This window comes from Spermophilus citellus (assembly GCF_964194105.1).
Source record: "Spermophilus citellus genome assembly, chromosome: 13".
Lineage (NCBI taxonomy): Eukaryota > Metazoa > Chordata > Mammalia > Rodentia > Sciuridae > Spermophilus > Spermophilus citellus.
In genome coordinates, this window is record NC_138193.1 from 51,953,244 (window position 1) to 51,979,382 (window position 26,139).

Here is a 26,139-nt window from a genome sequence, read left to right on the forward strand (position 1 = left end):
CCCCAGTATCAGCGAAAGAAAAGAAAAGAAAAGGAAGGAAGGAAGGAAGGAACGAACGAACGAAGGAACAAAGGAACGAACGAAGGAAGGAGAAAGAAAGAAATCCCAACCCCATGGGATAAGGAGGCTTGTCTGCTTAGGCATTTACATATAAAGCTTGGGTGTTTTAATTATAGTGTTTATGATAACTCATTAGTCATTTAACAAGACAGCACTTTTGCCAAGCCTCAGGGGCGGCTTGTTCCATTAAGCAAACTGGATAAACTGGAACTACAACCATAGCTCTCTCCTTGAAAGAAAAGGTGGAAGGGAAGGTGGAAAAAGAGCTGCCTACGGGAAAGGAAAATAACATTTATAGAGTGTCAGTCATTTTCCAGGTTTTATGACAAGTGCTTTCACATATTTCTCTCATTTAATATTCCCAGCATCCCAGCAAGTTGTATTATACTCACTGTACTGATGAGAAAAGGGAAGCTAATCGATCTTGGTAACTTGGAGACAGGGCCCTGGTGACAAGGGTTGAAATAAGAAATTGAAGGAGAAATTTTTTTAAGACCCATGCTCTGTAATATTTGGGCTGCCCTTTGCCCTTATGAATTTTTTTCCAAGTTTCTCAGTAACAGATCTTTTAGAAAAACTCCCATTTTGTATTAGCTAAAATTACAGGAGAAGGATGTTTCCCAACTCCAGTCTAGAGTGGGAAGTAATTGACCAGATGTGTGGGAAGAGCCCTCCATGAGTTAGATTGTGGGCAAGCTGACAGAGAAGGAACACTGGGCGAGGAGATAACACTGTAGAGGCTGCAGGCCATGGAGACTCCACAGTCATATCCCTGGGCCTTGACGTTTTCACTCTAGAGAGGGAACATGTGAGGGACAGGAGGCTCGAGGGGGAATAGGAAAGGACCTCAGCATCTGTCTGATCTTCAGAGAAGCCTCTGCTTGCTCTCTTCACAGGCTGGGCAGTTGCAGACCAACAGAGTTCGTGCCACAGTGCTCCCCCTGCCAATGACTCCAGCCCTGAGCACAGCCCCCAAGTTGCCAGCAGCCAGCAAAGCTTCCTCAGAAGCCTTCTTGCCGCCTTCTGAGAGGAGGAAAAGTATCCCTCATGGCCCTGAGTTACTAGCACCAGAGTGTAGCCACCCTACTCAGCCACCACGTCCATGCCAAGACCTGCACAATGGCTATCTGTAGTCACACCTGCCCTCTATCCACCTGAGCCTCTGTGAGCTCAGGTGAAGAAAGAGCCTTTCCTTTCTCTGTCCTCTATGCTGCCACTGCCCCACTCAGGCTGAGAAGCAACACACCCAAGCCTATCCCTTCTCCAGCAGGGACCCTTGTTTTCTTTTCAATCATTTGATACTATTGTCACAGATGAAGATTAAATGCCTAGTGAACCTTCACCATTGTTAGGAGCATTCCCAGCCCAGAATTTCTCCTTGTAGCTCATGTAAGCAGATGGGGATAAGGTTTTCAACACTCATGAAAAACAAGGACTGAAACCCAAGCCTCATTCCAGAGCCAGTGCTCTTCCCAGTATACCCACCACATTGCAGTTCCTTTAGCTCCAAATAGACAAGTGCTTGGTGCTTGTTACCTACATGCAAAGTGTGTGTGTTGGAAGTTGGGGGCTGTCATATACCTGAGAACAGGGGAAAGGATGGTGTCAAAAAGGCTTGCTCCTTTCTTATTCCTCTCTTCCTAACTCTACTCACCTGTCAGCTCCCTCCACCCACAGAATAGTTTTACCATTTGTAAAATACTTTCTCTGTGCTTCAGACTACACTAAGTACTTCAGAAATGTACTTGCATTTCATACAAACCACCCCAGAAGGTATTTAGAACATTATTAATTTCTGTACTTTACAAAGGGGCAATAGGGAAGACTGATGTCATACAACTCACCCAGGGACACAGAGTTAGAGTCCAGCTGAGAGTGGCCTTGACTTGACTACCCAGGTTCTGAACTGCCACACTGCAGGCTTCCCTCCCAGGGTCCCTCCTCCTCTTATGGCCCCCAACAAATTCCTGGTTCTTTTCTTGATCCCCTCCACACTCACCCAGCACACCCTGCCACTGTGCTCACTCTGTGTCTATTCACACACAGAGACCTCTTAAACCCAAGATGACTTTAATGAGAATCTTTAAATTTATAAAAATATTTCTCTGGCAAAGAAAAGTGCAGGAGTAAGTACCCAGGCAACCTCCATACAGGCCCTTCAAACTGTATCCACTCTAACCAAGTACCCCTTTCTGTAGACCTGAGCAAACAGCTGTCTGTTCTTTTAGGAAAGGGATAACTAGGAGTGCTGACCCTCCCCAGAGTCTATCCCTCAGCCCTGCCATCAGTTCCACACCCTAGGACTTCTAGGGACTGATGATCCTCCCCTTGATTTCCCTAATCCCTTGATCCTCAGGTCTCATCTGGACCCTCCCACTCTCTGGTCCTATTTGTTTTAACAGGTTTCTTTTATCCCCAGTGTCACCTTATCATGGTCCTCATATCAGCAACATTCTCAGGTAGAGCCCTCTGTCTTGACTCCAGTTCTGTCATTCCCTACTCTAGAGAACCCAGAGTCCCAGCCCCCTGAGGCCCCACTCTTCTGAACCTGACTGTACAGGGCAGTGTCTGTCCTGTGGCCCTTGCTGCCACTGCCAGTTGTAGCACCAGGTTCAGGCAAGGCCAGACCCTGGGGTTTGGGAGCTGGGAGGGGCTTTATGCTCCGAGGGGGTGGCACAGCATAGTCATCAGTAGCAGGGTTGTAGGGGAGCTCGTAGCCCTCCTCCTTCACTCGAGCCTGACACCACCATGCATCCTTGGGCTCCTGAGGCAGATCATAAAGGCCCCGAAGAGGGGCTGGGGCCAAGCCCTCAGGTTCATCATAGATGGGGTCCTCTTTGGTGTCCGTCAGCTTGGCCTTCTGTAACTGCTCCTGCACATGCTCATACAAGTCCCAGTAAAGAGGTTTCTTGGGCTGAACCCTCTCCCCTGCCTGAGCAGAGGTGCTGTCCAGGGGGTCTGAGTAGAGAGAGTCCTGGGAAGGGCCTGGAGGAATTCGCAGGGAGTCTAAGGGCTCAGCATACAGGGCTGGGGTACTGCTTAGTACCTCCTGGGGAACAAGAGGAGAAGCCAATTTCCCTTCTGCCACCTCCCCTTCTTGGGAGTCAGCTCTGAGGACACCTTGCCCCTCTCTTGCCTTCCCCTGGGCCTTCTGCCGATGGATGGCAGTCTCAACTGCTTGAAAGATGTCATTTCCCTGTGCGGTCTGGAAGGTGAAGGTTCCAGGGCCAGAGGGGCAGCGGCGACCCGCCTCAAAAGAGAACATGACCTGAGGAGGGTGTGAAGGGAAACACATTACTAGGAGTGTCAGAAGAGGTAGATCACAGGACCTGAACTACTTAGGGCATTTACAAACAAGTCTGAGGATGGAGGGTGGGGTTGGGGTATAGGCAAAAGGAGTATTCAAAGGGTGGAGTTTTCCATCTTTCTATCCTGCCCCTCCTGGCCTACAGCTGTCCAACTCAGGAAGCCCACCCTCACAGACCTCCCTGACAGCCCTTGCACCTTGTCACCCCCATAACGTCGCAGCAGGGTATAGGGCCAGGAAAGGAGTGGCTCTAGGATCTGATTCTGTGTTCCCACGGTCAGGAGTGTCAGTCTCTCAGCCTCTACTCTCAGCACATAGGAGCCATGCAGGCCACAGCGCTCAGCAGCCTCAGTCCTCTGGACGGTTATCCAGAACTGGGATCCTGGAAGGAATACACAGTTAGATGGGCACCTGGGGGATGGTGCACTGTGGACAGGGGTGGAGATCCAGAGGACTCCTGGGTAGTGTCCAAGCGCTCATTTGGAATCTCAGAGGCTTCCTACTTCTCTAAGAGTCCCTGGCCCCTGTAATCACCGACTCACCAAGAGCACGCCTCCTTCCCACTCCACCCCTGCCTTCTCAGGTATCTACCTTCCCAGGTGGGGCTGTACAACGAATTCTCCAGCATCTCCAGGGCAGAAAGCTTAGGTGGGTTCTCTGCCAGCACCGGAGCCCAGCTGCCTTTCTGTAGTAGAGAGAGCATGAATGACGCTATAATTTCCTCAACGCAGTTCTGGGGTACGGGATAGTAGACCGCCTCTGTTAACCACCCCCCACCTTAAACCGCCCCTTAGGCCCAGGGCTACTTGCCACAGCCCCTCGCCTAGAACCCCGGTCCCCTCACCTGAAAGGCGTTTCGGCACAACGTCTGCACCCAAGCGACACTGGACTGAGCGTCCGCTGCCAGCAGGTGCGAGCGCTGCGCAGTGTCCAGGCGAAACGCAACGGCGCCCGGCTCAGGGGGGCTATCCACTGCCACAGGAGCCACGCTCACACATTCGGCCAGACGGATCACCTTGCAGTCCAGGCGGCGCGAGCCCCCGCGGCCACCTCCAGAGTTCGACCCCTTATGGTCAAAAAACTCGAGCCGCGCTACACCATGGGGACTGGCCGGGTAGAGCACAGCCCAGGTCTTCCTCCACTTCTGCGGAGAGGGAAAGAGAGAGAGGCGGGGGAGGGAGCAGAAGTGCGCGAGCAGCAACACCCGGACCGCAGAGGAAGAACCCGCGCAGGCCAATTTGAGGTCTGGCACTCCCAGTCAAGAGACAAAGTTTCCCAAGAAGGACCTCCAGCATCAAGAGTGTATACCCAGAGTCTGCACACGCTTCTGTGTGCAAAAGCAATTTTGCGAGAGTGTGCAAAGCCATTTCGCGAGAACGTCACCGGGCTCTCCAACTGCCAGCGCCCGGCGCTCCAACATGCTACCCGCCCCCTCCCTCTGGCTGGACCCTTTCACTCATTTCTACCCGGATGGGGTTCGGCATTCCCGCCCCGGACTACCTTGGTCCCGAAGCGCTGACTCTGCAAAAAGAGCGGTCCTTCCATCACAGCCCCGTCCATGGCCCCCGGCAGTTCCTTCCGCGCTTCCTGACCCTGAGGGCGGGAGGCAGGAGGAGGGGCTGTGGGCGGGGCCGGCCCTCCCTCGGCCCCCACAGCTAAAACAGGGGAAGGGCGGGAGGAGAGGAGCAAGAAGGAAGGAGTCAAGGGACCCACCGAAGACAGGCGGCGCACTACCTCTAGACCCCTACCCACAACTCTGGGATGCGCACAAGTGGCTCCACCCAGAGAAACTTTGTGATTTCAGCCAGAGGGCCCTGGCGCCTGGTCTTGGGGACAGCATGTGACGTCACGTGCTCAACGTGACATCAGAGTAAAGGATGTGACATCACCCCCAGGAACCCTGGGGACACCAGAAAGGCCAAGTGGGCCTTTAAAGCTTTGAGTTCCCTTGGCCAAACCCACCCGTGGCCCTGCCCGAGTTGTACTGTTTACACTTGGACTAGCCAGGGACATGGAGGAAGGGCTGGGGGCTGGAAGGCTTCCCACCGCCACAGGGGCCGCCGCCCGGTGGCCGCTTGCAATCCAGCTCTCTGATCGCAGCTGCCCAGCCTCCAACCTGCGGGAAAATAAAGCTTCATTGAGCCGGGAGGATAAGGGGAAGGGGGGAGGTGGCGCGGTAGTGGCCAGCTCCACCAGGGAGGGGAGGACGTAGAGGAGGGAACTGGCTTGAGAGGAATGGAGGGAGAAAGAGGAATGTGGGAGGGATCAAGGGGACGTGGGAGGGACTAGCAGCGAGGGGGGAGAGAGGGGGGGGTCCAGTCTACCCTGGCCGAGCACTTTTTTTTTTTTGGAAGTCCTAGCACTAATCTCCAGGACCAGGACTCTTCTCCCAGTCCCTAGGGCCCTGTCCAGCCAAAGGTAGGGGAGGCAAGCTGCCTGAGAAAGGGGAATTTGGGATGTAGAGGATGTGGAGGGACCAAGGAAAAGGGGTGGTGTGGGATGGAGTCGGGGAAACCAACCAACTGAGCGTTTTATTATTGTCAAAGGGGAATGAGACACAAGAACAGTGGGGAAAAGAACAAACATCGAAGGTGGGGGCTGCAGGGTGTTTCATGAAGGGCAGCTGGGAGGCAGGGGGCTCCTCTGTGAGGCCCTACCCCTGAGCCCCAAAGCCAAATGTTCCCAAAACAAAGCTGTCTTGTTGAGCTGTTTGTCTGGTTTGGGGAAAGCATGTTCAGGGAGCCCCCTCTCTGTGGAGAGGTTGTTCTCAGCCCTGGACAGAGAAGGCCTTGGGCAAAGAGCGGAGAGCGCACCCTGGCCTCCCGTTGCCCGGTGACAGCCACACTGGTGTGAGCAGAAGGCTTGGACTTCCCCATCCCATCCCCTGCCCAGCATGAGGCCTAGCATTACTGGGCTCCTTGACCCTGCAGGGCATCTGAAAGTCTGTGTGCTGAGAAGGGAATGCAGCGGTTTCTCCACAAGCCCTTTGCGGCTGCCCTCCCTGCCTGGGAAAGAGACAAAAATTTGCAGATAGGAATCTGCCCAGATAGGACTCCCACTCAAGGGTTCTGAGGGTCTCCCAGTCTCCCTTTGCCTGACTCTCTCCACAATCTGTATAGCTGTCTGTCATTTGTCTGGCTAATCGGGGTCATCCCTACTCTGCCTGCTCCTTGGATCTTGTCAATTCCTCTCCTCACATGTCTTCTGTCTCTCTTCCTCACTCCTCATTACTGTGTGCATGATTCTTTTCCCTGTCACTTTCCATCCATCTTCAGCGTGTCTCTCTCCACTGTCTCTTTCTGTGTTGCCCCCTTCATTCCCACAGTCTCCCTTCCTCTCACATCCTGTCCAGGTCTTCCTCTCTGTGTGTCTTTTCTCAGTCTCTCTTTATCTTGACCATTCTCTGACTCTTGGTCTCTAACCTCTGTCTTCTGATCTCTGGGTCTCTAAGACTGGTGAATGGGGATAAATGAAGATGATGGCAAACTAGGGAAGGACATGTGGATTGTAACTACTTATTATGAGTTTTATTATTTCCAAAAGGGAAAGAGAACCCCTTCCCACACCCCAATCTGTATCCCTCTTTGACTTTGTGTCTCTGCCTTCATTTAGAGTGTGTTTCTATCTCTCAGTCATTAAGGGAATCTCCTTCCCCACAACTCCTCCCTCCTTTCTCTGACTCTGGGCTTTACACACTCTCTCTGGGATGTCCAGGCGTTTCCTGCCATGCGACCTGTCAGCATCTGGCTGTGGAGCCCATGGGGCCTGCTGCTGTACCTCATGTGCAGCTTGTGCTTGGGGTCTCCGTCCCCTTCCACGGGCCCTGAGAAGAAGGCGGGAAGCCAGGGACTGCGGTTCCGGCTGGCTGGCTTCCCCAGGAAACCCTATGAGGGCCGAGTGGAGATACAGCGAGCTGGTGAATGGGGCACCATCTGTGATGATGACTTCACACTGCAGGCTGCCCATGTCCTCTGCCGTGAGCTGGGCTTCACAGAGGCCACAGGCTGGACCCACAGTGCGAAATATGGCCCTGGAACAGGTAGGTCAGTAATACTCCGGACATAGTCTTGGTATTACCTGAGTGTGGACTAAGTGCAGGGAGAGAGAACACCAGAATGGCACAGCCACTAGGGCATACAGCATCAAGAACAGCCAGCTTCAAGTAAACCCATAGGTGACAAACTAGCCAACATAGTTACTTCCAGATCTGTGACCTCAGGCTAGTCGCTGCTTTCTATGAGCCTCACATGCACCATGTGCACAATGACTATATGATTTCTAAGTTTCTTTCTGCTGCAAAAAGATAATTGTAAAAAAAAAAAAAAACACATGCACAAGGACAGCCCAGATATAGGTGAGTCTTGTAATGATTAAAGTAAAGTTGGTTTCAAGGGAAGATGAGAACTAGTAAATGATGTATGGATGTTCCAATGTCAGAAAGAAGCACAGATACTGCAGCTAACAGAATCAAACTAGAACTGGCATATAGAGGTTGAGGGGGTAGGCTTAAGAGAAATTCTCATTGAGGTCCGGAGGTTCTTCACCATATGAACCCATAGTGGAAATGATGGACAGAAGCGAGTGTAGCCTGCAACTGATCCACCAGTTCCCACTAGCTAGACCAGTTTTGGAATAAGGTGTCCCATGCAGATGTCACATTTTAAGAGGAACAGTAGAAAACGGAAATATTTTCAGGGAAGAGCTGCCTAGATGTGAAAGATTCAGAAGCCTAGTTTCAGGGGGAGTAGCTTAAGAAACCAGAGGTGGTTTGGTATAAAAAGAAAAGGTCTTGAATAGCAATTACATGATAGTTGTCTACAAATATGCAAAGGACAGTCATGTGACTGAGGGACTGAAAAGACTGAATCAGACATGATTCAGGAAAGTTATAAAGAGTCACAAGGAAAAAAAAAGAAAAAGAACAAAAAAGAATCACAAGGACTTTTTTGATGGTTACACACACAGTCTGTTGGGAAGGAGAAAAGTATCCCAGCAGAAACTAGGTAAGTTCTATCAGGGTGTAAATGAGGGGGGTCCCTGCATCTTGGCAGGAATAGACAACTTTCAGGTTCTGCCCAATTCTGAGAGAACATCTATAAGAATTCAATATGGGCTGGGGATGTGGCTCAAGCAGTAGCGCGCTCGCCTGGCATGCGTGCGGCCCGGGGTTCGATCCTCAGCACCACATACAAACAAAGATGTTGTGTCCGCCAAAAACTAAAAAATAAAAATAAAAAAAAGAATTCAATATGGTCCAGACAGAGAAAAGAACAAGAGACTATGTGGCAACATAGACAGGACAAGCACATAGGAGAACACCAGGATGAGGAGAAAGGATCTTAGATTTCCAGGTGTCATGGACAGGCCAAACTCCTAAGCCCCATTCATTGGCAATGTGGTTTAAGCAAGTCACTTAATTTCTCTGAACTCAGTCTATTCATATAAAATGGTCTTCTGGCAGCTCTGTTCTAAGAATGGTTAATTATATATACACACATGGTAGAGCACCTGGCACACAGTATATACTTGATTAATTATAACTATCATTGAATGGGTAAGAACTGATCAGAACTTCAGTGTTGGTTCTTAGTTTTTTATTCACCTTGTTAAATTATTGAGTATTCTCAGATCACTACCAATCTTCCATCAATCTTATGTCCTTTACTTTTCCCCACCATGGTCCCTTGTTCCTTCTCATGGCCAGATGGCCAGGTGTAAGGCCCTGATGTTCACTCTTCCCAGTATCCCCCTTACTCCATCCTTCTTTCCCAAACTTCTCTCTACCCTCATCCCCCACCCCTTCCATAGGCCGCATCTGGCTGGACAACCTGAGCTGCAGTGGAACTGAGCAGAGTGTGACTGAATGTGCCTCCCGGGGTTGGGGAAACAGTGATTGTACCCATGATGAGGATGCCGGAGTCATCTGCAAGGACCAGCGCCTACCTGGATTCTCAGATTCCAATGTCATTGAGGTCTGCAGTACATACCACTCACACACACATATGCACCTATCAGGATGGCCAGACAGCAGGAACTGTAGGATGGTCTTATGTAGTTAGAGAAGGTATTAAAGATTAAAGGTAGAGGGTCCCATAGGCCACCCCCATGAGGTGATTTGAATTGGTGGGAGGCTTGGAGGTAGTGAACAAATGATAGAGCTTCTAGGAGCTGTATAATCCAGTGTTGTTGTTTTTTAGCATTAGCATTCAAGGTACTAAACTTGGCATGAGCTTCTCCAACTCATCCCAGGACACCCCAAGGAGGCATCCTGTGCTCTCCCTCTCATTAGATGTTTCTGCTCTCCTGGAACATCTCCCTTCTTATTTTCTACTCCTTCAAAGCCATTTCCTTTATGGAGTGCCCACTCCTGCTCCATAAAGGCAGACCTAAGTCTTCCTTCCTCAGTGTCTCCTGGCAGCTTTGGCCATTTCTCAGTGCCATGTCCCTGCACTCTTGTGGTTGCAGAATAGTCCATAAACCTCAGACTGACAGCAGGCATGACATCCTTCTTAACCTGCTGCAGTCCCATCCCACCACTGAGTTTACAGCAAGCACACTGAATTGGGGTTCCTTAAAGTTGGCAGGATATATGAGAGATGATACTGGGATTCCTTCCCCTTTTTGTGGTTCCATTGCCAGGTAGAACATCACCTACAAGTAGAGGAAGTGCGACTTCGACCAGCTGTTGGGTGGGGCAGACGACCCCTGCCTGTGACTGAAGGCCTGGTTGAAGTCAGGCTTCCAGATGGCTGGTCTCAAGTGTGTGACAAAGGATGGAGTGCCCACAACAGCCACGTGGTCTGCGGGATGTTGGGCTTCCCTGGAGAAAAGCGGGTCAACACAGCGTTCTACAGGTGAGGGGCGCGGGCGATGGGTGGAGCGAACCGAGGCTGGGTCATGTTCCTTGAGGAATGGTGTTCAGCGACCTCTGAAAGGGTCTGAAGCTTTGGGGGGACACCGGGGTCTGGAATAATGAAGAAACTAGGAAACTGTTGCTAAGAGACTGTGTGGGACCATGAAGGGGTCCCCAAGGGAGATCTGAAATGGGGACTGTGAGGTTCCCGCTCGCGCGCGTCGGAGCCAGGGGACTGCTGAGTGGCTGCTGGGGTGACGTCAGCGGTCGACGGGCAGATTCTCTGGGCCTCCGAGCGCGCGGAGCCTCGCGATTTCCGAGTTCAGTGAGGGCGCGGCCCGCCACTCCGGGCTGCGCCTGGGTGTGTCTGGCGCGGACTGGACGCCCGGGCCTTCTGTGAGCGCGAGTCATCAGGACTCTGGGGAAGTTCTCCCAAACATCCTTTGGCCCAGGCGCCCGACCCTCTCCACCTAGTTTCCAGGGTCATCCTGGTAACGGTTCTGTGCTTACAAGGTCTCCTTTCCTTGGAGCATCTAAAGTGGTCATTTTGAGAAACGGATTTTGGGAGCCATACATGTATTTGGAAATCTTTCCACTGTCTGTCTATAATCTATTTCACAGGCCCAAAATGCTTATTTTCTTCAGCTCTTGGTCAGTTTTGCTAAAAGCCCTCTTGACATTTAGATGATTTTCCACTGAGTACACTACTTCAGATGTGGTCTGATAGGGCAAGGCACAATAGAAATGTTCATCTATTCATCTTTGATTAAAGCATACCTCAAATTTGCATTGCTTTTCTGTTGAGATAGCATCCCACTGCTTACATGGGACTTGTAATCACCTAAAACCGATTCAGATATTTGCTTATCTTTAATACTGATAGAGAGGCCTTTTTGAACCTGAATATATGTTGAGTTTACCCTATTTTTTAAATATTTTTTAATTGTAGTTGGTACAATATCTTTATTTATTTTTATGTGGTGCTGAGGATGGAGCCCAGTACCTCACATGTGCAAGTCAAGTGCTTTACCACTGAGCTAAAGCCACAGCCCCTGAGTTGCTTTTTTTGGTGGGGTGAAGGGGTTGATATGTCATTTAAAAGCCATCTCATGCTGCTCCTGTGATATAATCTAGAGTTTTGACATGATTTCCCCTCTGTCACCCCTGCCAGCCTTCTCTGGTGGACAGACATGATAGCTATGCCTTCTGGCTTCCTCAAGATGACCATAAAAACCATTGCTGAAATGTTTAAAACTAAAGTTTTATTCTTGCTGAGTATGGTGGCACATGCCTGTAATCCCAGCTATTCAGGAGGCTAAGGCAGGAAGATCACAAGTTGAAGGCCAGCCTCAGCAATTTAGCCAGGCCCTAAGCAACTTAGCATGACCCTGTATCAAAATAAAATATAAAAAGGGTTCAGGATATAATTGGCTCAGTGGTAAAGCACCTCTAGGTTCAATCCCCAATACCAAATAAATAAAGCCTAATTTTTGCAAAAAAATTTCCTCTAGATTTATACCAAGCCTCTAACAATTAGTTGTGAAGATTTATGAAGAAACACAGAACATTACAATGATGTAACCTACATTTTGCCATCCTATCTAAAATGAAATAATGGAAGGTTTTGTTGGTCTTTGCTAAAATCCAGATACACCATGTTCACAGCCAACTCCAGTCTTCAAATTTACTAATTCTGTCACTGAAGGAAATAATAATGGTTTGAATATATTTTTATTGAAATCCTTTTAGATCTGTAAGGATCTTTTTTCCTAAATGCTCACAAACTTTCTATTTACTAAGTTATTCTTGAGTGTTATATATCTGTAGATTTTCCTTTTGTTTATTTTTAACAATATATTATCTAATCTCAATATATTATCTAATAATATATTATCTAATCTCCCATCTTTTCCATATTCCTTAAATTTTTCTTGACTTGGCAGTGTGACACATCTGCAAGTTCCATCAGCTCTGGGAAATATGCTTTATCTGGTCTGGAGAATGAAACCATTTTAAAACAGCTATGTGCTGTATTTCTTTACTATCATCCATTTGAGGCTATATTTCATTCTCTGTGCTTGTTCTTTACCTTTCCTAATTCAAACATCAGGTTCTGAAAGAACAGTAGGACTTAAATAGCAGTCATTCCAAGTGAAGTGAATAGTATGAACAAAGTTTTAAAGATTCATTCATTCAACATTTATTTATTGAGACCCTACATGTGCCAAGTGTTGTTGTAGACACTAGGGATTCAACAGTGAACAAAACACAAAAATATCTGATTTCATGGACTAAGGGAGAATCAGAAAACAAGTAAAATCATAAAATGTAAGGATGGTAATGAGTACAATAAATAAAAATAAAGCAGGAAAGGGAATGAAGAAGTAGAAGTGGGACTGCAGTTTTAATAGAGTGGTCAGAGCTAGGCATGGTTGCACATGCTTGCAATCCCAGCAACTGGGGAGGCTGGGGCAGAAAGATTGCAAGTTCAAGGTCAGCCTTAGCAATTTGGCCAGAAACCCTCAGCAATTTAGTGAGACCCTGCCTCAAAATAAAAAGTAAAATCATTTAAAGGAGTTAAGGACATAAGTTATGCAGACATATAGATAAGCATTTCCAGAAAAAGAGATCATAAATGAAAAGATTCTGGGGACTGTGTTAGTGTAGTGGGGAGGAGACAAGGCATTATTATTCTCCAGGGGGCCATTGTGGCTGGAGCTGTGAACAAAGGTGATAAGTGGGGCTATTTGGGACATTGGCTTTTACTCTGTAAGATAAGGAACAGAGTAAAAGTAGGGTTTGAACAGAGGTGTGATATCTGAACTCTGTTCCATTGACTGCTTTATTAGTAGATGCTAGGGAGGCATTAGGCACAAAAAGACAGGGTAACTAGTAGAGGTTATTAGACAAAGTAAAAGGTGATGGTGACCAATGGACATGGTGGAAAATGATCCAATTTTGTGTGTAGTTGCAGGATTGACAGGACTTGCTGATGAAATCAGCATCCTGTGAGAGAAAGAGGAGTTAAGTATCATTCCATAGGTTTTGGCCTCAGCTAAGAATAGTATTAGCCTTCTCTGTTAAGGAAGACAGTGGGTGGGACATGTTTTCTTGGAGATAGAGAGAGGCATGGAGATTAGAAACTTGGTTTTGGACCTTTTAAATTTGAGGTTCTTTAAGATATTGAAATGGTAATGTTGAAGAAGGCAACTGGATATGTGACTCTAGAGTTCAGTTAAATAAAGGTATATAAAGGCCTGGGCTGAGGGTATGTAGCTCAGTTGAAGAGCACTTCCCTAATATATATGAAACCCTGGGTTCAATCCTCAGTACTGGGAGAAATAATAGGAATACAAAGTCTAAAAACTGGACAACATCACCAAGAGATTGAGTATACATTAAAAGGGTGGGGGGGGAGTCCAAGGACTGAACCTCAGGAGGCTTCAGTATTAAGAGGCCAGGAAGATAAGATGAAATGGAAATAATGACATAAGGTAGGTAGAAACACTATCAGAAGAGTATGGCAACCTGGAAGCCAGAAAAGGAGCTTCAAGGAGAGAGTGACTATATCAGTGCCACTGAGAGATCTAAAAACATGAGGACTAAGAAATGAACATTTGACTTTGAAACATGAAAGTCATTGTTGACTGGGACAGAGATGATAATGAAAACGATATACTTAGAAGATAGGAAACAAGAGTAGGGTTTTGCTGAGAAATAATGAAAGAAAGATCAGAATGAATAGAATGAGACCATAAAATGGAATTTTTAGTGCCAGATTTGAAGGTTTGACCATTGCCTTGTAGAAAAAAGGTTAACAATAAAGGTATTTGGGATAGGAAGTGATAAAAAAAAAGCCAGTGCTTTTGAAGGTTTGCATGATAGTAGTGAGTGGAGAGAGCAAGGTCTAGATGCAGCAAACTAGTTAGAAGTTTGTTGTAAAAATGAAACTGATTAGGAGAATGAAAGCTAAATTAGAGGGAAATGAATAGATGTAAGATTAATAGGATAAAATTAGAGAAGAGACACCTAAGATGATTCTGAAACTGCCTGAGAGAATCAGTTGTCTCCTGGCTTCAGGTTAATAGAAATAGCTTTAGAGATGGACCATGCCTGGGAAGCCCTAGAGAACCTGTAATTGCCCCAGATATGTATAGCCTGAAGTGGTTTTCACAGAGCAGGAATATTTGCTGTACATTTGGAATCTCATAATGAATCTGGGATCCGAAGGCTGTGGAAGGAGATATGCTAAAGCACAGAGGTCATTGTTAGTGGAGAAAGAGATTACAAAAGTCCTGGGAGACTCTGTGATGATGATGAGTTATAGATCTTCTTTCACAGGTCTTGTGAAAAAAAAAAGGGAGCATCCTTAGAGGTAATACAATTATGAAAGATAGCCAAGAGAGTATGAACAAACTTTCCCTCCTTCGAGGGAAAAAAAATTGATTTGCTGGCTTTTAGTGGAAGTTGAAGAGATCATAACCTAATATATTTATCATTTTTAAACTTGTTGGAGTAGTTCTACCCTACAGCATGTGCAAGTTTTAGAATTTTAGAAGAGAAGAATGTTCAGATAATTGAACTATTTACTGCTTTTGTACATGTAATGAAATTGAGGCTCTAAGAGCTTCAGTGTTGTTCAAGAAGTCATTCTTTAGCTCATTTCAGTTTGATAGATATTTATTGAACTGCTGCTCTTTGCCAAGCACTGCCCAAGGTGCTGAGAATATAAAGGTGAATGAATGATGAGAAAGGTAATTACACACCAGCTCACAGAAGACCTTATAGGCCATGTAAAGTATTCAGGACTTTATAATAACAGTAATGGGAAGCCATTAAAGTGTGTTCTAATGAAAAGGGCTGTGAGATGACATGATCAGGTTTGTGACTCCAGACCATCATTTTGATTGCATTTCTGAAAATAGTTTGGAGAAAAGTAAGAGTGAATGGATTGGATAGATATAAAGGAAGTAAAATTGACAAGACTGAGTTATTGATTGACTTCAGGAGCCAAGGAAAGAAGTCAAGGTTGACTCCTAGGTTTTTGGAGTGACTTTTGCTAAGAGGGTTTTTTTGGTTTGCTTGTTTGTTTGTTTTTGGATCTACATTATATTTTTCAATGACTTCAAGATATCTAATCAGAGCTGGGCACAGTGGTACAAGCCTGTAATTCCAGTGGTTTAGAAGGCTGAAGCAAGAGAATCACAGAGTCCAAAGCCAGCTCAGCAAAAGTGAGGCACTAAGCAACTCAATGAGATCCTGTCTCTAAATAGTATACAAAATAGTGCTGGGGTTGTGGCTCAGTGGTCGAGTGTCCCTGAGTTCAATCCCCAGTACAAAAAAAAAAAAAAAGGCTATCTAAGCAGAAACAAGAAGAAGGCAGTGGAATATATAAGGTACGATATGAATGAGACCATATGAGTATGGAGTGAGAAGTATGTCATCTGAATTTAACAATGTAAAATTGAGAAACAAGTATGGAGTGAGAAGAATACCTACCAAAGGGTTTTTTGTTTTGTTCTGCTTTTGTTTTTGTTATTGTTTTTTTTTTTTTGTGTGTGTGTGTGTGTGTGTGTTATTTTGTTTGCAATACTAGGGATTGAACCTGGGAGTTTTACCACTGAGCTACATCCCCTTTTTCTTTTTTTTTTTTTTTTTGGTATCTTTTTTTTTTTTTTTGAGGTAGAGTCTTGCTCAGTTGCTTAGGGCCTTACTAAGTTGCTGAGGCTAGCCTCAAACTTGTGATCCTCCTGCCTCAGCCTCCCAAGTCACTGGGATCACAGGTGTGTGTCATCATACCCAGCTCCCCACCCCTTTTTTTTTTTTTTTTTTAAAGAGAGAGTGATAGAGGGAGAGAGAGAGAGAGAATTTTTAATATTTATTTTTTAGTTATCGGCGGACACAACATCTTTGTTGGTACGTGGTGCTGAGGATCGAACCCGGGCCGCACGCATGCAAGACGAACGCGCTACCGCTTGAGCCACATCCCCAGCCCTCCCCACCCCTTTTTTATTTTTCATTTTGAGACAGGGTCTCCCTAAGTTGCCCAGATTGGCCTCAAATTTACAACCTCCTGCCTCAGATTCTGGAGTAGCTGGAATTACAGATGTGCACCATCACATCTGGTAAGAGCTCTGAAAATTTAAATGACAAGTTAAACTAGAAGCCTGCAAAGACCAAGAAAGAGCAAGTAGAATTAGGGATAAAACCAGGTTATTGTAGTTTTATGGTATCCAAAGAAAGAGAAAAGACAGGAGAATCAGATGGATGGCGAAGTCTGTAAGATGAAGGCTGAAAGATGTCATCCGAATTTAACAATGTAAAAGTGATTGCAGAATGGTGGGTAGGGAAAATAAGAGAGAGTAGGTTAAGGAATGAGTAGAGAAAGAGGACATAGAAATTGTGAGGACTGAAATTTCTTCTGATCTTCTGGAGTCACAAACCTGGAATTTTTTGCTGTGGAGAGGTATTGGATGAAGGGTGTATTTGTGTGCATGTATGGTGTCTGTGTATATGTGTGGTAGAGATTTGCCCATGTAAAAGAATTTAGTTGAGAAGAAGTTGTGTGTGAGAAGAAAATAATTGTAAGAGATGGAATTCAGAAACATTTGTGGGGAATGGCCTTAGAAAAGAAACAATTTGATGGAATAAGAAGTTGTAAAGATGGAAGCAGGATTTATGTCTGATGGTTGAAGAAAGAAACCAATAATAGTGAGAAACAAGCACATATATAAATGAAGACATGTATATCAAGACAAATATGAACAAAGATCCTAAAGAATCACCAAATCATTTATAAAACATTTAATAGATAGAAATTTAATATTAATAAGATGAAATATTTTAAACTACACACACACACACACACACACACACACACACACACAACTACCTTACAAGATTCTTAACTTAGAAAAGATGGTTTTGGTTTTGGTTTGTTTTGTTTCAGTTCTGGGAATCAAACCCAGGACTTCAAATGCTAGGCAGATGCTCTACCACTGAATTACATCCTTAGCCCATGAGGTATGTCTAAATTTCCAGATAATATTAAATTCTCAGTACTACACTGGAGCTCATGATGTTCTCTTTGGGTTCATTGGTCAAAGAAAATGCCAAAAGCATCCCATAGTAGACATATTGAGAAAAAGACATTAAGAGAAAAAGTTTCACACCATATATATTTATAAGATGAAAGGTTCTAAACTCTCAGTAATGTCTCAAGAAAGGAAACTGAGAGTTGTATACTCCTTGGTAGGAATAGTAGATATTTTGGATGTTTTGATAAAAAGATCAACTAAGTAGATACTCAGAAAGAAGCTGGGGGAGGAAATGCCTAACACCTTCTAACCTGTTTAAAATGCATATATTAAAATCCTCGCACACCTTCAGCAGTACACTATGACAAAATATGACTTCTCAAAAGAAACAGCAAGGCAGGAATAAATTCAAAGAAAGGACAACTAAGATGATGACAGGGAATTACATAAACTTAAAAGAGCAGACAGACAAGACCTGCATTCATCTATATATAGTTAGACCAGACAAAGAGAGACCATAATTAAAGTCTTCAAATTTAAAGGGAGAAGAGGGATAGAAACAGACCTGGGCTCTGTCTGTTATTACATTAGACCTAATGAAACCCCTCAAAGCAGGATGTAGTGGCACACACCTGCAATCTCAGGAGGCTGAGGCAAGAGGGTCGCAAGTTTGAGGTCAGCCTCAGCAACTTAACAAGATTCTATGTCAAAACACAAAATGAGGGTTGGGGATGTGGCTCAAGCGGTAGTGCACTCGCCTGGCATGCACGGGGCGCTGAGTTCAATCCTCAGCACCACATAAAAATAAAATAAAGATGTTATGTCCACCGAAAACTAAAAAATAAATATTAAAAACTAACTCTCTCTCTCTCTCAAAAAAAAAGGGGGGGAGGGGGCATTGTGTTGTGTCCATCTACACCTAAAAAAAACACAAAATGAAAAACGGCTGGAGATGTAGCTCTGTGCTCAAGTGCCCCTAGATTCAATTCCCAGTCAAAAACAAACAAACAAAAAACTGAGAATGAAATAAGTCAATTAATATCACTCTGAAATATTTATTTCCCTGGAAGTAAGTTTGGAAAATGAACTCAATTTGTGAATGACCAAAGCTTATGAGATTGGAACTTGAAGAGGAAGGGTACACTTCCCAATAAAGCCAATTTAATGTTCTCAGATATCCAGCCTTGGTCCTTGATCATGATCTTGCAGCTGGGACCCAGACAATGCCAGAGTCTTTCTTGGAGAGAGCACCCAAGGGAAAAAATGATGCAGTCAGCTTTCCCAGGCCTTCCCCAGGCTAGTTCTCTATCCTAGCCTGGTCAGTGTGGCAACCCTAATACCTTCCCAAGGTTTGCCATCAACATCTGGACCCAGGAGTCCCCCCTTTCCCATCTATCTTATCTAAGTTGGGACGCTGTTCTGGTGTTGGGACACTGTTCACCTGAGCTCACAGTCTTTGTTACTTCCTCCCTACCTGGTCATGAACTTGAGGCCAAATAGCTATGAAGAGTAGAGCCTTGGGAGTATCTGATGATAGAATATCCTGCCATCAGGAACCCATCTGACTGCTGGGAAAGAAATCTTGTCCCTCGTTCTGATGGCACTGACCTTTTCTATTTGTTTCTACACTGATCCTGACTACTATTGTCTCATCCTCACAGAAAGTTGAGGAAGCGAGCGGCCAAAGCCCGACGCTCCAAGTCCCTTGGAAGGTAATGGGGCAAAAGCCCCGGGACCTCCTGCACTCCCCTGAGGACCCAGGAGGTGGATGGATGGATGACAGACCATCCACGTCCATCCTAGAACCCAAGCTGATGGATTAGGAATGTGACTAGAGAATGGCCATTCCTGGGGGAAGGTGGGGAGGCAAGCATGTGGATGGGCAAGATTTGATTTTAGGAAACACAAGGAGGAAATGATGTAGAAATAACTAAGAAGTCCCTTATCATTATATTTCCTCCAAATAGCTTGGATTGCAGCCTCAGCCATCTGGATTCCTGCTTCTTCTCCCCAACTCTTCACCTTCCTTAGTTCACCTGCAATCTCATTCTCTCTCCTCCCTCAACCTTCCCTCAAACCTCCTCTTCTCTGCATGAGTTTTAAAACTGGATTTCCCATCACTATCGCTAAGTCCAGAGAATGACATGAGTTCCTGAAGTGCACACATTGATTGCCATATGTTTGGTGGTGTATGGGGAAGTCCAGCCACTCTTTACTTTGTCCCTTCCCACATTCTGCATGAAAGGTCCTTTCCAGAAACAGAAAATAACCTTCTACATCTCCTGGGTCACATATCTAACCACTACTCCCACCAACATCTTTCTCCTTTTTGCAGACCAGTCATCAAGCCTAAAGTCAAACCCAAATCCCGAGTGGGCAGGGGGCCAATCAAGAGGTAAATAAATTTGGGAATGGATGGAGAGGAGCAGGAGCACAGAATCATGAAGTTGGAGGAATCAGGCTGTGGTCAGGGATGAATGCAAGAGAGGCCTCTTTGGCTGAAAGAGCTGACCAAGAGGTGGAGGAGCAGGAGCTATGACAAAGCCCTTTCCAGATTCTTTATGGAAATGTTAAGTAAGACTGGCCCCACATCAGTCTCTGGGGAATTTAGCTTGCATAAGATTTTTGCACTTTGTTCCACATGTTTGTCCCCTTCAGTGAGTTTTAGTAGATACGCTGGCACTTTTCTCCTTCAGACACTGTACTTACCTCTCTCCCAAGAAGTTTGCCTAAGGGATCAGTGTTCCCATCCTACCTTTATGTAATTAGGTTTCTAAAATGCCACCTGTTTACCTGAAGTGGAGTGAGAAACTTTCCAGGAATGGAGTGAGATTCACAGTCCCTGCCTCTCTGGCCCTGCTCACACTATTAGACTCCCAGTTCCATGACTCTCTCCTGTGCCCCTTAAGAAGTTAAGGAAATGGGAAACTTCCAATCCTTCCTCCTGACTGATCTCTAAAAGGCAGTTTGCATGTTAAAATTAAGTCCTGCTGACGACTTCTTTAGCAGTGATCGAGGTACACAGAATTCAGCTCTTTCACTGTCCCCCTCCTTTTCTCAGCAAGTTCCAGGGTCACTCCTGGTATCCCTTATTCCCCAGTTTCTCCCTCTAGTGGTTGCAAAGTAGCTCAAAACTTGAGGGTGTTCTTGCAGTACCTGTCTTAGCTTAGGGTCATCTTTGCCTCACATGGCCATAGTCTGCACTTCCCTGACCCCAACATTAAAGCACACACTGCTGCATTGATTTTGTTCATTGTAGAGAACAGAAAAGAGAGAGTTTAGAAAATAGAAACTTTTTCCTTTGATGGCCTCTCTGACATTTATTTGCAGCAGAACAGAACTTTGGGGTGGTACCTTATCTCTTTGATCTTCAGGATCCATTTCCCCTGAATTTCCAAAGATATTCTGTAAAATTTCCAGGCTTCCTTTGTCCATTTTGTTAGAAATGTTTCCTTCTTTCTTTGTCTTCCTAGCAAATGGCTTTAAGTCATTATATTTCTTCCTTCCACGTACATTGATAGGGCAGATTACCGCAATAATTCATCACCAGATCAGCCTCACAGGTCCATTCCACCTATCTGCTTCCCTTTATCTCTGAGCTCTACCCAGGTGTTCTGCAAAGAGGGTACTTCTCTCTTTTTTTTTTTTTAATTGGCAGTACTGGGGATTGAACCCAGGTTCGTTCTACCACTGAGCTGTATCCGCACATCCCCAGCCCTTTTAATTTGTTTTATTTTGAGATAGGGTCTTACTACATTGCTAAGGCTGGCCTTGAACTTTTGGTCCTTCTACCTTAACCTCCAGGGTCTCTGGCATTACAGGTATGTGGCTTTTAAGGGTACTTCTATTCTCCCCACACCTCACTGCAATCTCTCATTGCACAAAGCCTCCCTTTCTTCCCCTCCTCAAGCATCTCTCTGCAGTATTATTTCCAAGCTTTACCATCTCTAATTTAGTCCTACTTTCCTGCTCAGATGTCTAAGGGACATCGTTGAGTTGAAATTGTAGAAGCATGGACATCTCATTAAAGACTTCTACAGCTCAGCTCAGATCCTAGGCTACCTTTGTCACTGTTATTCCCATCTACGTTCCTTCTCTGACCATGCAATCCCTCCAGCTTTGTCTGTCCTGCATTCATATGCCTTCATTCCTGCTTATGCCATCACCAGTCCTTCCTTTTTGTATTTTCTTTTTAGTTATACATGTCAGTAGAATGTATTTTGACATATCATACATCCATGGATTATAACTTTCCATTCTTGTGGTTATACATGATGTGGAGTGACACTGGTCATGTATTCATATATGAATATAGAAAAGTTATGTCTGATTCATCCTATTGTCTTTCCCATTCCCATCCTCCCTCCCATCCCCCCATTCTCCTGTCCAATCCAGTGAACCTCCACTCCTCCCTCCACCCACCACCCCCATTTGTGAGTCAGCATCCACATATCAGAGAGAACATTTGGCCTTTGGTTTGGGAGGCATTAGCTTATTTCACTTAGCATGGTAGTCTCCAGTTCTATCCATTTACTGGAAGATGTCATAATTTCATTCTTTATAGCTGAGTAATACTCCTTTGTGTATAAATACCACATTTTCTTTATCCATTTACCGATTGAAGGGCACCTAGGTTGGTTCCATAGCTTAGCTATTGTGAATTGAGCTTCTATGAATGTAGATATGGCCATGTCACTATAGTATGCCACCAGTCCTTCCTATGGCCACCATCTGGTCTGTTCTTCCTGTAACTGCTCACCATATTCTACCTTACAGAGTTTCTGACCTGGAAGCCCCTCTGGCCTCTGGAAAGCCATTTAGATCCAAGATTTCCTCATCCTTTGTATCCTGACTTGCTCAGTTACTTCAGTCTCAGCATGATAGACAGTTCTACTCATTCTGGATATTCAGGATCTAGTTGGTGTTGGCCACTACCCACTGACTATTGCTTCTGACTGTATAGTTCTGGCTTCCCACTTGATTTGTACAGTAGCCTAAGCTCCTGGCTCCTTCATGAAACCACAAGGTTTCTGTCAAGCAAGTCAAGACTGGTTATCCTTTCCCTGGGGTTCTTTTGCTGCAGAAGTTCCCCAAGGACCCTCCTGTCTGGGTGGTCAAGGCACTTTCAGCTACACTCTTGGCAATTCCTGTGTCTCTCTCAAGAGAAACACAAAAGGGGAAAAAGAGGGAATATGGGTTCATGAGAGGTTGGGGGTATGGGGGAGCAATGGAGTGGGCAGAGGTTTGCGGGGCACAGAGGCAGGAGCATTGTTTTACCCTACTGCACCTCACTCCTGTCCCCCCAGGCTGCTGGCCCAGCGGCAGCAACACTCCTTTGGTCTGCATGGGGTGGCGTGCGTGGGCACAGAAGCCCACCTCTCCCTCTGTCCTCTGGAGTTCTATCGTGCCAATGAAACCACCAGGTGCCCTGGGGGGGGCCCTGCGGTGGTGAGCTGTGTGCCAGGCCCTCTCTACACGGCGTCCAGTGGCCAGAAGAAGCAACAACAGTCGAAGCCTCAGGGGGAGGTGTGTGAGACAGTGACTGACCTTTCCCAGCCCAGGTGGAAAACCCCTTAGTCTGGCCAACCCCCTCCCATTAAGCTCAGCCCTGACCTTTGAGAACAGAGAGGAACCTTCCAGGGGGTGGGCCACAGACCTGAGAACACCCACTCCCTCCCACCAAACATTCTACTTAGTCATGTCCAGGCTGTTTCCATTCACCTCTGTTGGGCACATCTCTCCCCTCTACAGGCACGTGTGCGTCTAAAAGGTGGAGCCCACCCTGGAGAGGGCCGGGTGGAAGTCCTGAAGGCTGGCACATGGGGCACAGTGTGTGACCGCAAGTGGGATCTGCAGGCAGCCAGCGTGGTGTGTCGGGAGCTGGGCTTTGGCAGTGCACGAGAGGCTCTGAGTGGTGCCCGCATGGGGCAGGGTGAGGGGGCAGGGAGATGGGAGGGAGAAGGAAGGAGGAGGTTCACATTCCCAGGGGGCATATTCCTTGGGAAGGTAGAGTTCCCTGGGCAATGAAGGTCTAATTACAAACTCCTGAGCTTTTATTTCTCACCCTAGGCATGGGTGCCATCCACTTGAGTGAAGTTCGATGTTCTGGCCAGGAGTCGTCTCTCTGGAAGTGTCCCTTTAAGAACATCACAGCTGAGGACTGTTCCCATAGCCAGGATGCTGGGGTGCGATGCAATCTGCCCTACACTGGGGTGGAGACCAAGGTCAGTCATACATCTCACCTTTGTTTAGGTCTCCCATCTCTCATTTTATCCAGTCCTGACCTCTATTCTTCAGCCTTATAGCCCCTAGTCCATTGTTCCATTGCCCTACCACCCTGCAGCTCCTTCCGCCCTCACCACTTGCTAGCTAAATCACTCTAGCCACAACCTTACTACAGACCCCACCACCCCACCCCAAAAGCTTCCCCTGGTGCTTCCATTCTGTCACTACAGATCCGACTCAGTGGGGGCCGCAGCCGACATGAGGGACGAGTTGAGGTGCAAGTAGGGGGACCTGGGCACCTTCGCTGGGGCCTCATCTGTGGGGATGACTGGGGGACACTGGAGGCCATGGTGGCCTGTAGGCAACTTGGTCTGGGCTACGCCAATCATGGCCTGCAGGTAAGTAGGAAGGGGAAGGGAAGCCAAAGCTATTGTCTCCAAAGCCTGTTTCGGGCAAAGGACTATGGAAATGAGTCCCTTGGCCAACAGGCTGGATCCTGGGGCCTCACAGAAATACCTACATATGTCCCCAGGAGACCTGGTACTGGGACTCGGGGAATATAACGGAGGTGGTGATGAGTGGAGTACGTTGCACAGGGACTGAGCTGTCCCTGGACCAATGTGCCCATCACAGCACCCACATCACCTGCAAGAGGACAGGGACCCGCTTCACTGCTGGAGTCATCTGTTCTGAGAGTGAGTGAAGGTTAGGGTGTCACAAGTGAAAGAAGGGAGACTCTGGGCCACCCCTTTGTAAGGAGAGAGGGGACAATAATATGGAGGGGTTACTCCTTCCCCATGGAAAATCAGTCTCACACTAAGGGGAATTAAAGCACCCCCATCTGTCCCTGCCCTCAGCAGTGACTCCTATCCCTCTTCTTCCTTTCCCATGCAGCTGCCTCAGATTTGCTGCTGCATTCAGCTCTGGTGCAGGAGACAGCCTACATCGAGGACCGGCCCCTGCACATGTTGTACTGTGCTGCAGAAGAGAACTGCCTGGCCAGCTCTGCCCGTTTAGCCAATTGGCCTTATGGCCATCGGCGTTTGCTCAGATTCTCCTCCCAGATCCACAACCTGGGACGAGCTGACTTCAGGCCCAAGGCTGGGCGCCACTCCTGGGTGTGGCATGAATGCCATGGGTGAGAGGGCAGAGGGTGACAAGTAGAAGGGCAAGGTCACAGGGAGGAGGCAAGCCTGATGGAGTCAGGGAAAGAAACAGGAGTTCCCTTGTCCCCACAGGCATTACCACAGTATGGACATCTTCACTCATTATGATATCCTGACCCCCAACGGCACCAAGGTGGCTGAGGGCCACAAAGCTAGTTTCTGTCTAGAAGACACTGAGTGTCAGGAGGGTGAGTTGGGGATCAGAATATACTTCACCACCACCAAAGCACAGCATTTTTTTTTTTTTACTAACATATGCCAATCCCTTCAGATGTCTCCAAGAGGTATGAGTGTGCCAACTTTGGAGAGCAGGGCATCACTGTAGGTTGCTGGGATCTCTACAGGCATGATATCGACTGTCAGTGGATTGACATCACAGATGTAAAGCCAGGAAACTACATTCTCCAGGTGCCTGGAGTCTGGGGCTTCCAGATGGCAGGTGGGATGGGTATTTCATACACATTTGGACTTGAAAATTGCAGCTGGGTCAAGTGGCCTTTTTAACCCACAGGTGGTCATCAACCCAAATTTTGAAGTAGCAGAGAGTGACTTCACCAACAATGCAATGAAATGTAACTGCAAATATGATGGACATCGAATCTGGGTGCACAACTGCCACATTGGTATTTGATGGGAAGAGCAATCCCAGGAGGATTGGGAGAAGGGAGGAAAGGCTTTCATTTGCTTTTCCCTAAGTGGTTTCTGCATCTCCCCTATGCATTTGTTTCATTTTGATTTTCATTTTTGCTTTTTGGTAACAGAGATTGAACCCAGTGGCACTTAACCACTAAGCCAATATATATATATATATTTTTTTTTTTTTTTTGAGTTAGGGTCTCGCTAAGTTGCTGAGGCTGGCATTGAACTTGCAATTCTCCTGCTTCAGCCTCCCAAGCCACTGGGATTATAGGCATTATACCACTGTGCCCAGCTCCCATAAACTTCCGGACCTCAGTCTCTCCACTTCTTCCAACCTTTCCCCACAATGGATATATCTTCCTGCCCCCATGCAGGACAATCCGCCACACTGCCTGTCTATTCTGCAGGTGATGCCTTCGGTGAAGAGGCCAACAGGAGGTTCGAGCGCTACCCTGGCCAGACTAGCAACCAGATCATCTAAAGGCTGGGCCACCACCCTCTTCTGCAAACCACCACTGGCCCCCAATGGCAGGGGTCTGAGGCTGCCATTACCTCAGGAGCTTACCACAGAAGGCCTGATGTCAACAGGCCTGCTGCACTCATCCACCTGTGCACTATGAATGTGGAACTGTCAAGTAGAAATTACTGCCCCCTTCCTAGGCCAGCTGTCAGTATTTGTGGCCAAGTATGGGGAATATCTGCTCCCAGGCCCAGAACCGAGCAGAACACACCACAAAGAGCAGCACCTGACTAACTGCCCAGAACAATAGATGTCAGCAGCTCCTTTTCTTGAATAGGGAGGTCAGGATGGTCAGCTCCCATAGCTCCCCTAATTTCAAGGGGCCTACAGCT

The 26,139-nt window shown here is 46.7% G+C and overlaps 3 protein-coding genes across 7 annotated transcripts in view; 2 read left to right on the plus strand and 1 right to left on the minus strand.

The window, feature by feature from the left end:
- M1AP (meiosis 1 associated protein) overlaps positions 1-2,002 on the plus strand; it is a 95,609-nt gene extending 93,607 nt beyond the window's left edge. For all 4 annotated transcript variants that reach the window (XM_081265223.1, XM_081265226.1, XM_081265225.1 and 1 more), the window contains one exon: positions 957-2,002. In XM_081265223.1, the coding sequence (XP_081121349.1) occupies positions 957-1,193 (237 nt within the window). In that variant the 3' untranslated portion in view covers positions 1,194-2,002. The remainder of the gene's footprint in view (positions 1-956) is intronic.
- A 111-nt stretch (positions 2,003-2,113) lies between these two features.
- On the minus strand, positions 2,114-5,526 carry DOK1 (docking protein 1). The gene is made up of 6 exons (XM_081265227.1): positions 5,414-5,526; positions 4,868-4,960; positions 4,212-4,511; positions 3,959-4,052; positions 3,565-3,749; positions 2,114-3,328 (listed from the first exon to the last, which is right to left on the minus strand). Exons 2-6 carry the CDS (start codon positions 4,925-4,927, stop codon positions 2,516-2,518), a joined length of 1,452 nt encoding a protein of 483 aa, XP_081121353.1. The 5' UTR covers positions 4,928-4,960; positions 5,414-5,526; the 3' UTR covers positions 2,114-2,515.
- Positions 5,527-5,675: 149 nt separating this feature from the next.
- On the plus strand, positions 5,676-26,048 carry LOXL3 (lysyl oxidase like 3). 2 transcript variants are annotated; one of them, XM_081265050.1, is made up of 14 exons: positions 5,676-5,785; positions 7,082-7,406; positions 9,176-9,339; positions 10,007-10,221; positions 22,564-22,783; positions 23,009-23,189; positions 23,327-23,481; positions 23,713-23,880; positions 24,015-24,177; positions 24,377-24,620; positions 24,721-24,836; positions 24,920-25,056; positions 25,160-25,271; positions 25,695-26,048. In XM_081265050.1, the coding sequence occupies exons 2-14, from the start codon at positions 7,094-7,096 to the stop codon at positions 25,766-25,768; spliced, it is 2,262 nt and encodes a 753-aa protein (XP_081121176.1). In that variant the 5' UTR covers positions 5,676-5,785; positions 7,082-7,093; the 3' UTR covers positions 25,769-26,048. The 2 variants fall into 2 exon arrangements, with proteins under 2 accessions (XP_081121176.1, XP_081121177.1); XM_081265051.1 differs by lacking the exons at positions 5,676-5,785; positions 7,082-7,406; positions 9,176-9,339; positions 22,564-22,783 and having other exon boundaries at positions 10,011-10,221.
- The last annotated feature ends 91 nt before the right edge of the window (positions 26,049-26,139 follow it).

Bases quoted from the DNA above. Each gene is read 5' to 3' on its own strand.
- LOXL3 (XM_081265050.1), top strand. From the start codon at position 7,094: ATGCGACCTGTCAGCATCTGGCTGTGGAGCCCATGGGGCCTGCTGCTG. The intron at 22,784-23,008 runs GTGTGTGAGACA...TCCCCTCTACAG, and splicing joins AGTCGAAGCCTCAGGGGGAG to GCACGTGTGCGTCTAAAAGG. The intron at 25,272-25,694 runs GTATTTGATGGG...TCTATTCTGCAG, and splicing joins GGTGCACAACTGCCACATTG to GTGATGCCTTCGGTGAAGAG.
- DOK1 (XM_081265227.1), bottom strand. From the start codon at position 4,927: ATGGACGGGGCTGTGATGGAAGGACCGCTCTTTTTGCAGAGTCAGCGC. The intron at 4,512-4,867 runs GTAGTCCGGGGC...CCCTCTCCGCAG, and splicing joins GTCAGCGCTTCGGGACCAAG to AAGTGGAGGAAGACCTGGGC. The intron at 3,329-3,564 runs GTGCAAGGGCTG...CACCCTCCTCAG, and splicing joins GACGTTATGGGGGTGACAAG to GTCATGTTCTCTTTTGAGGC.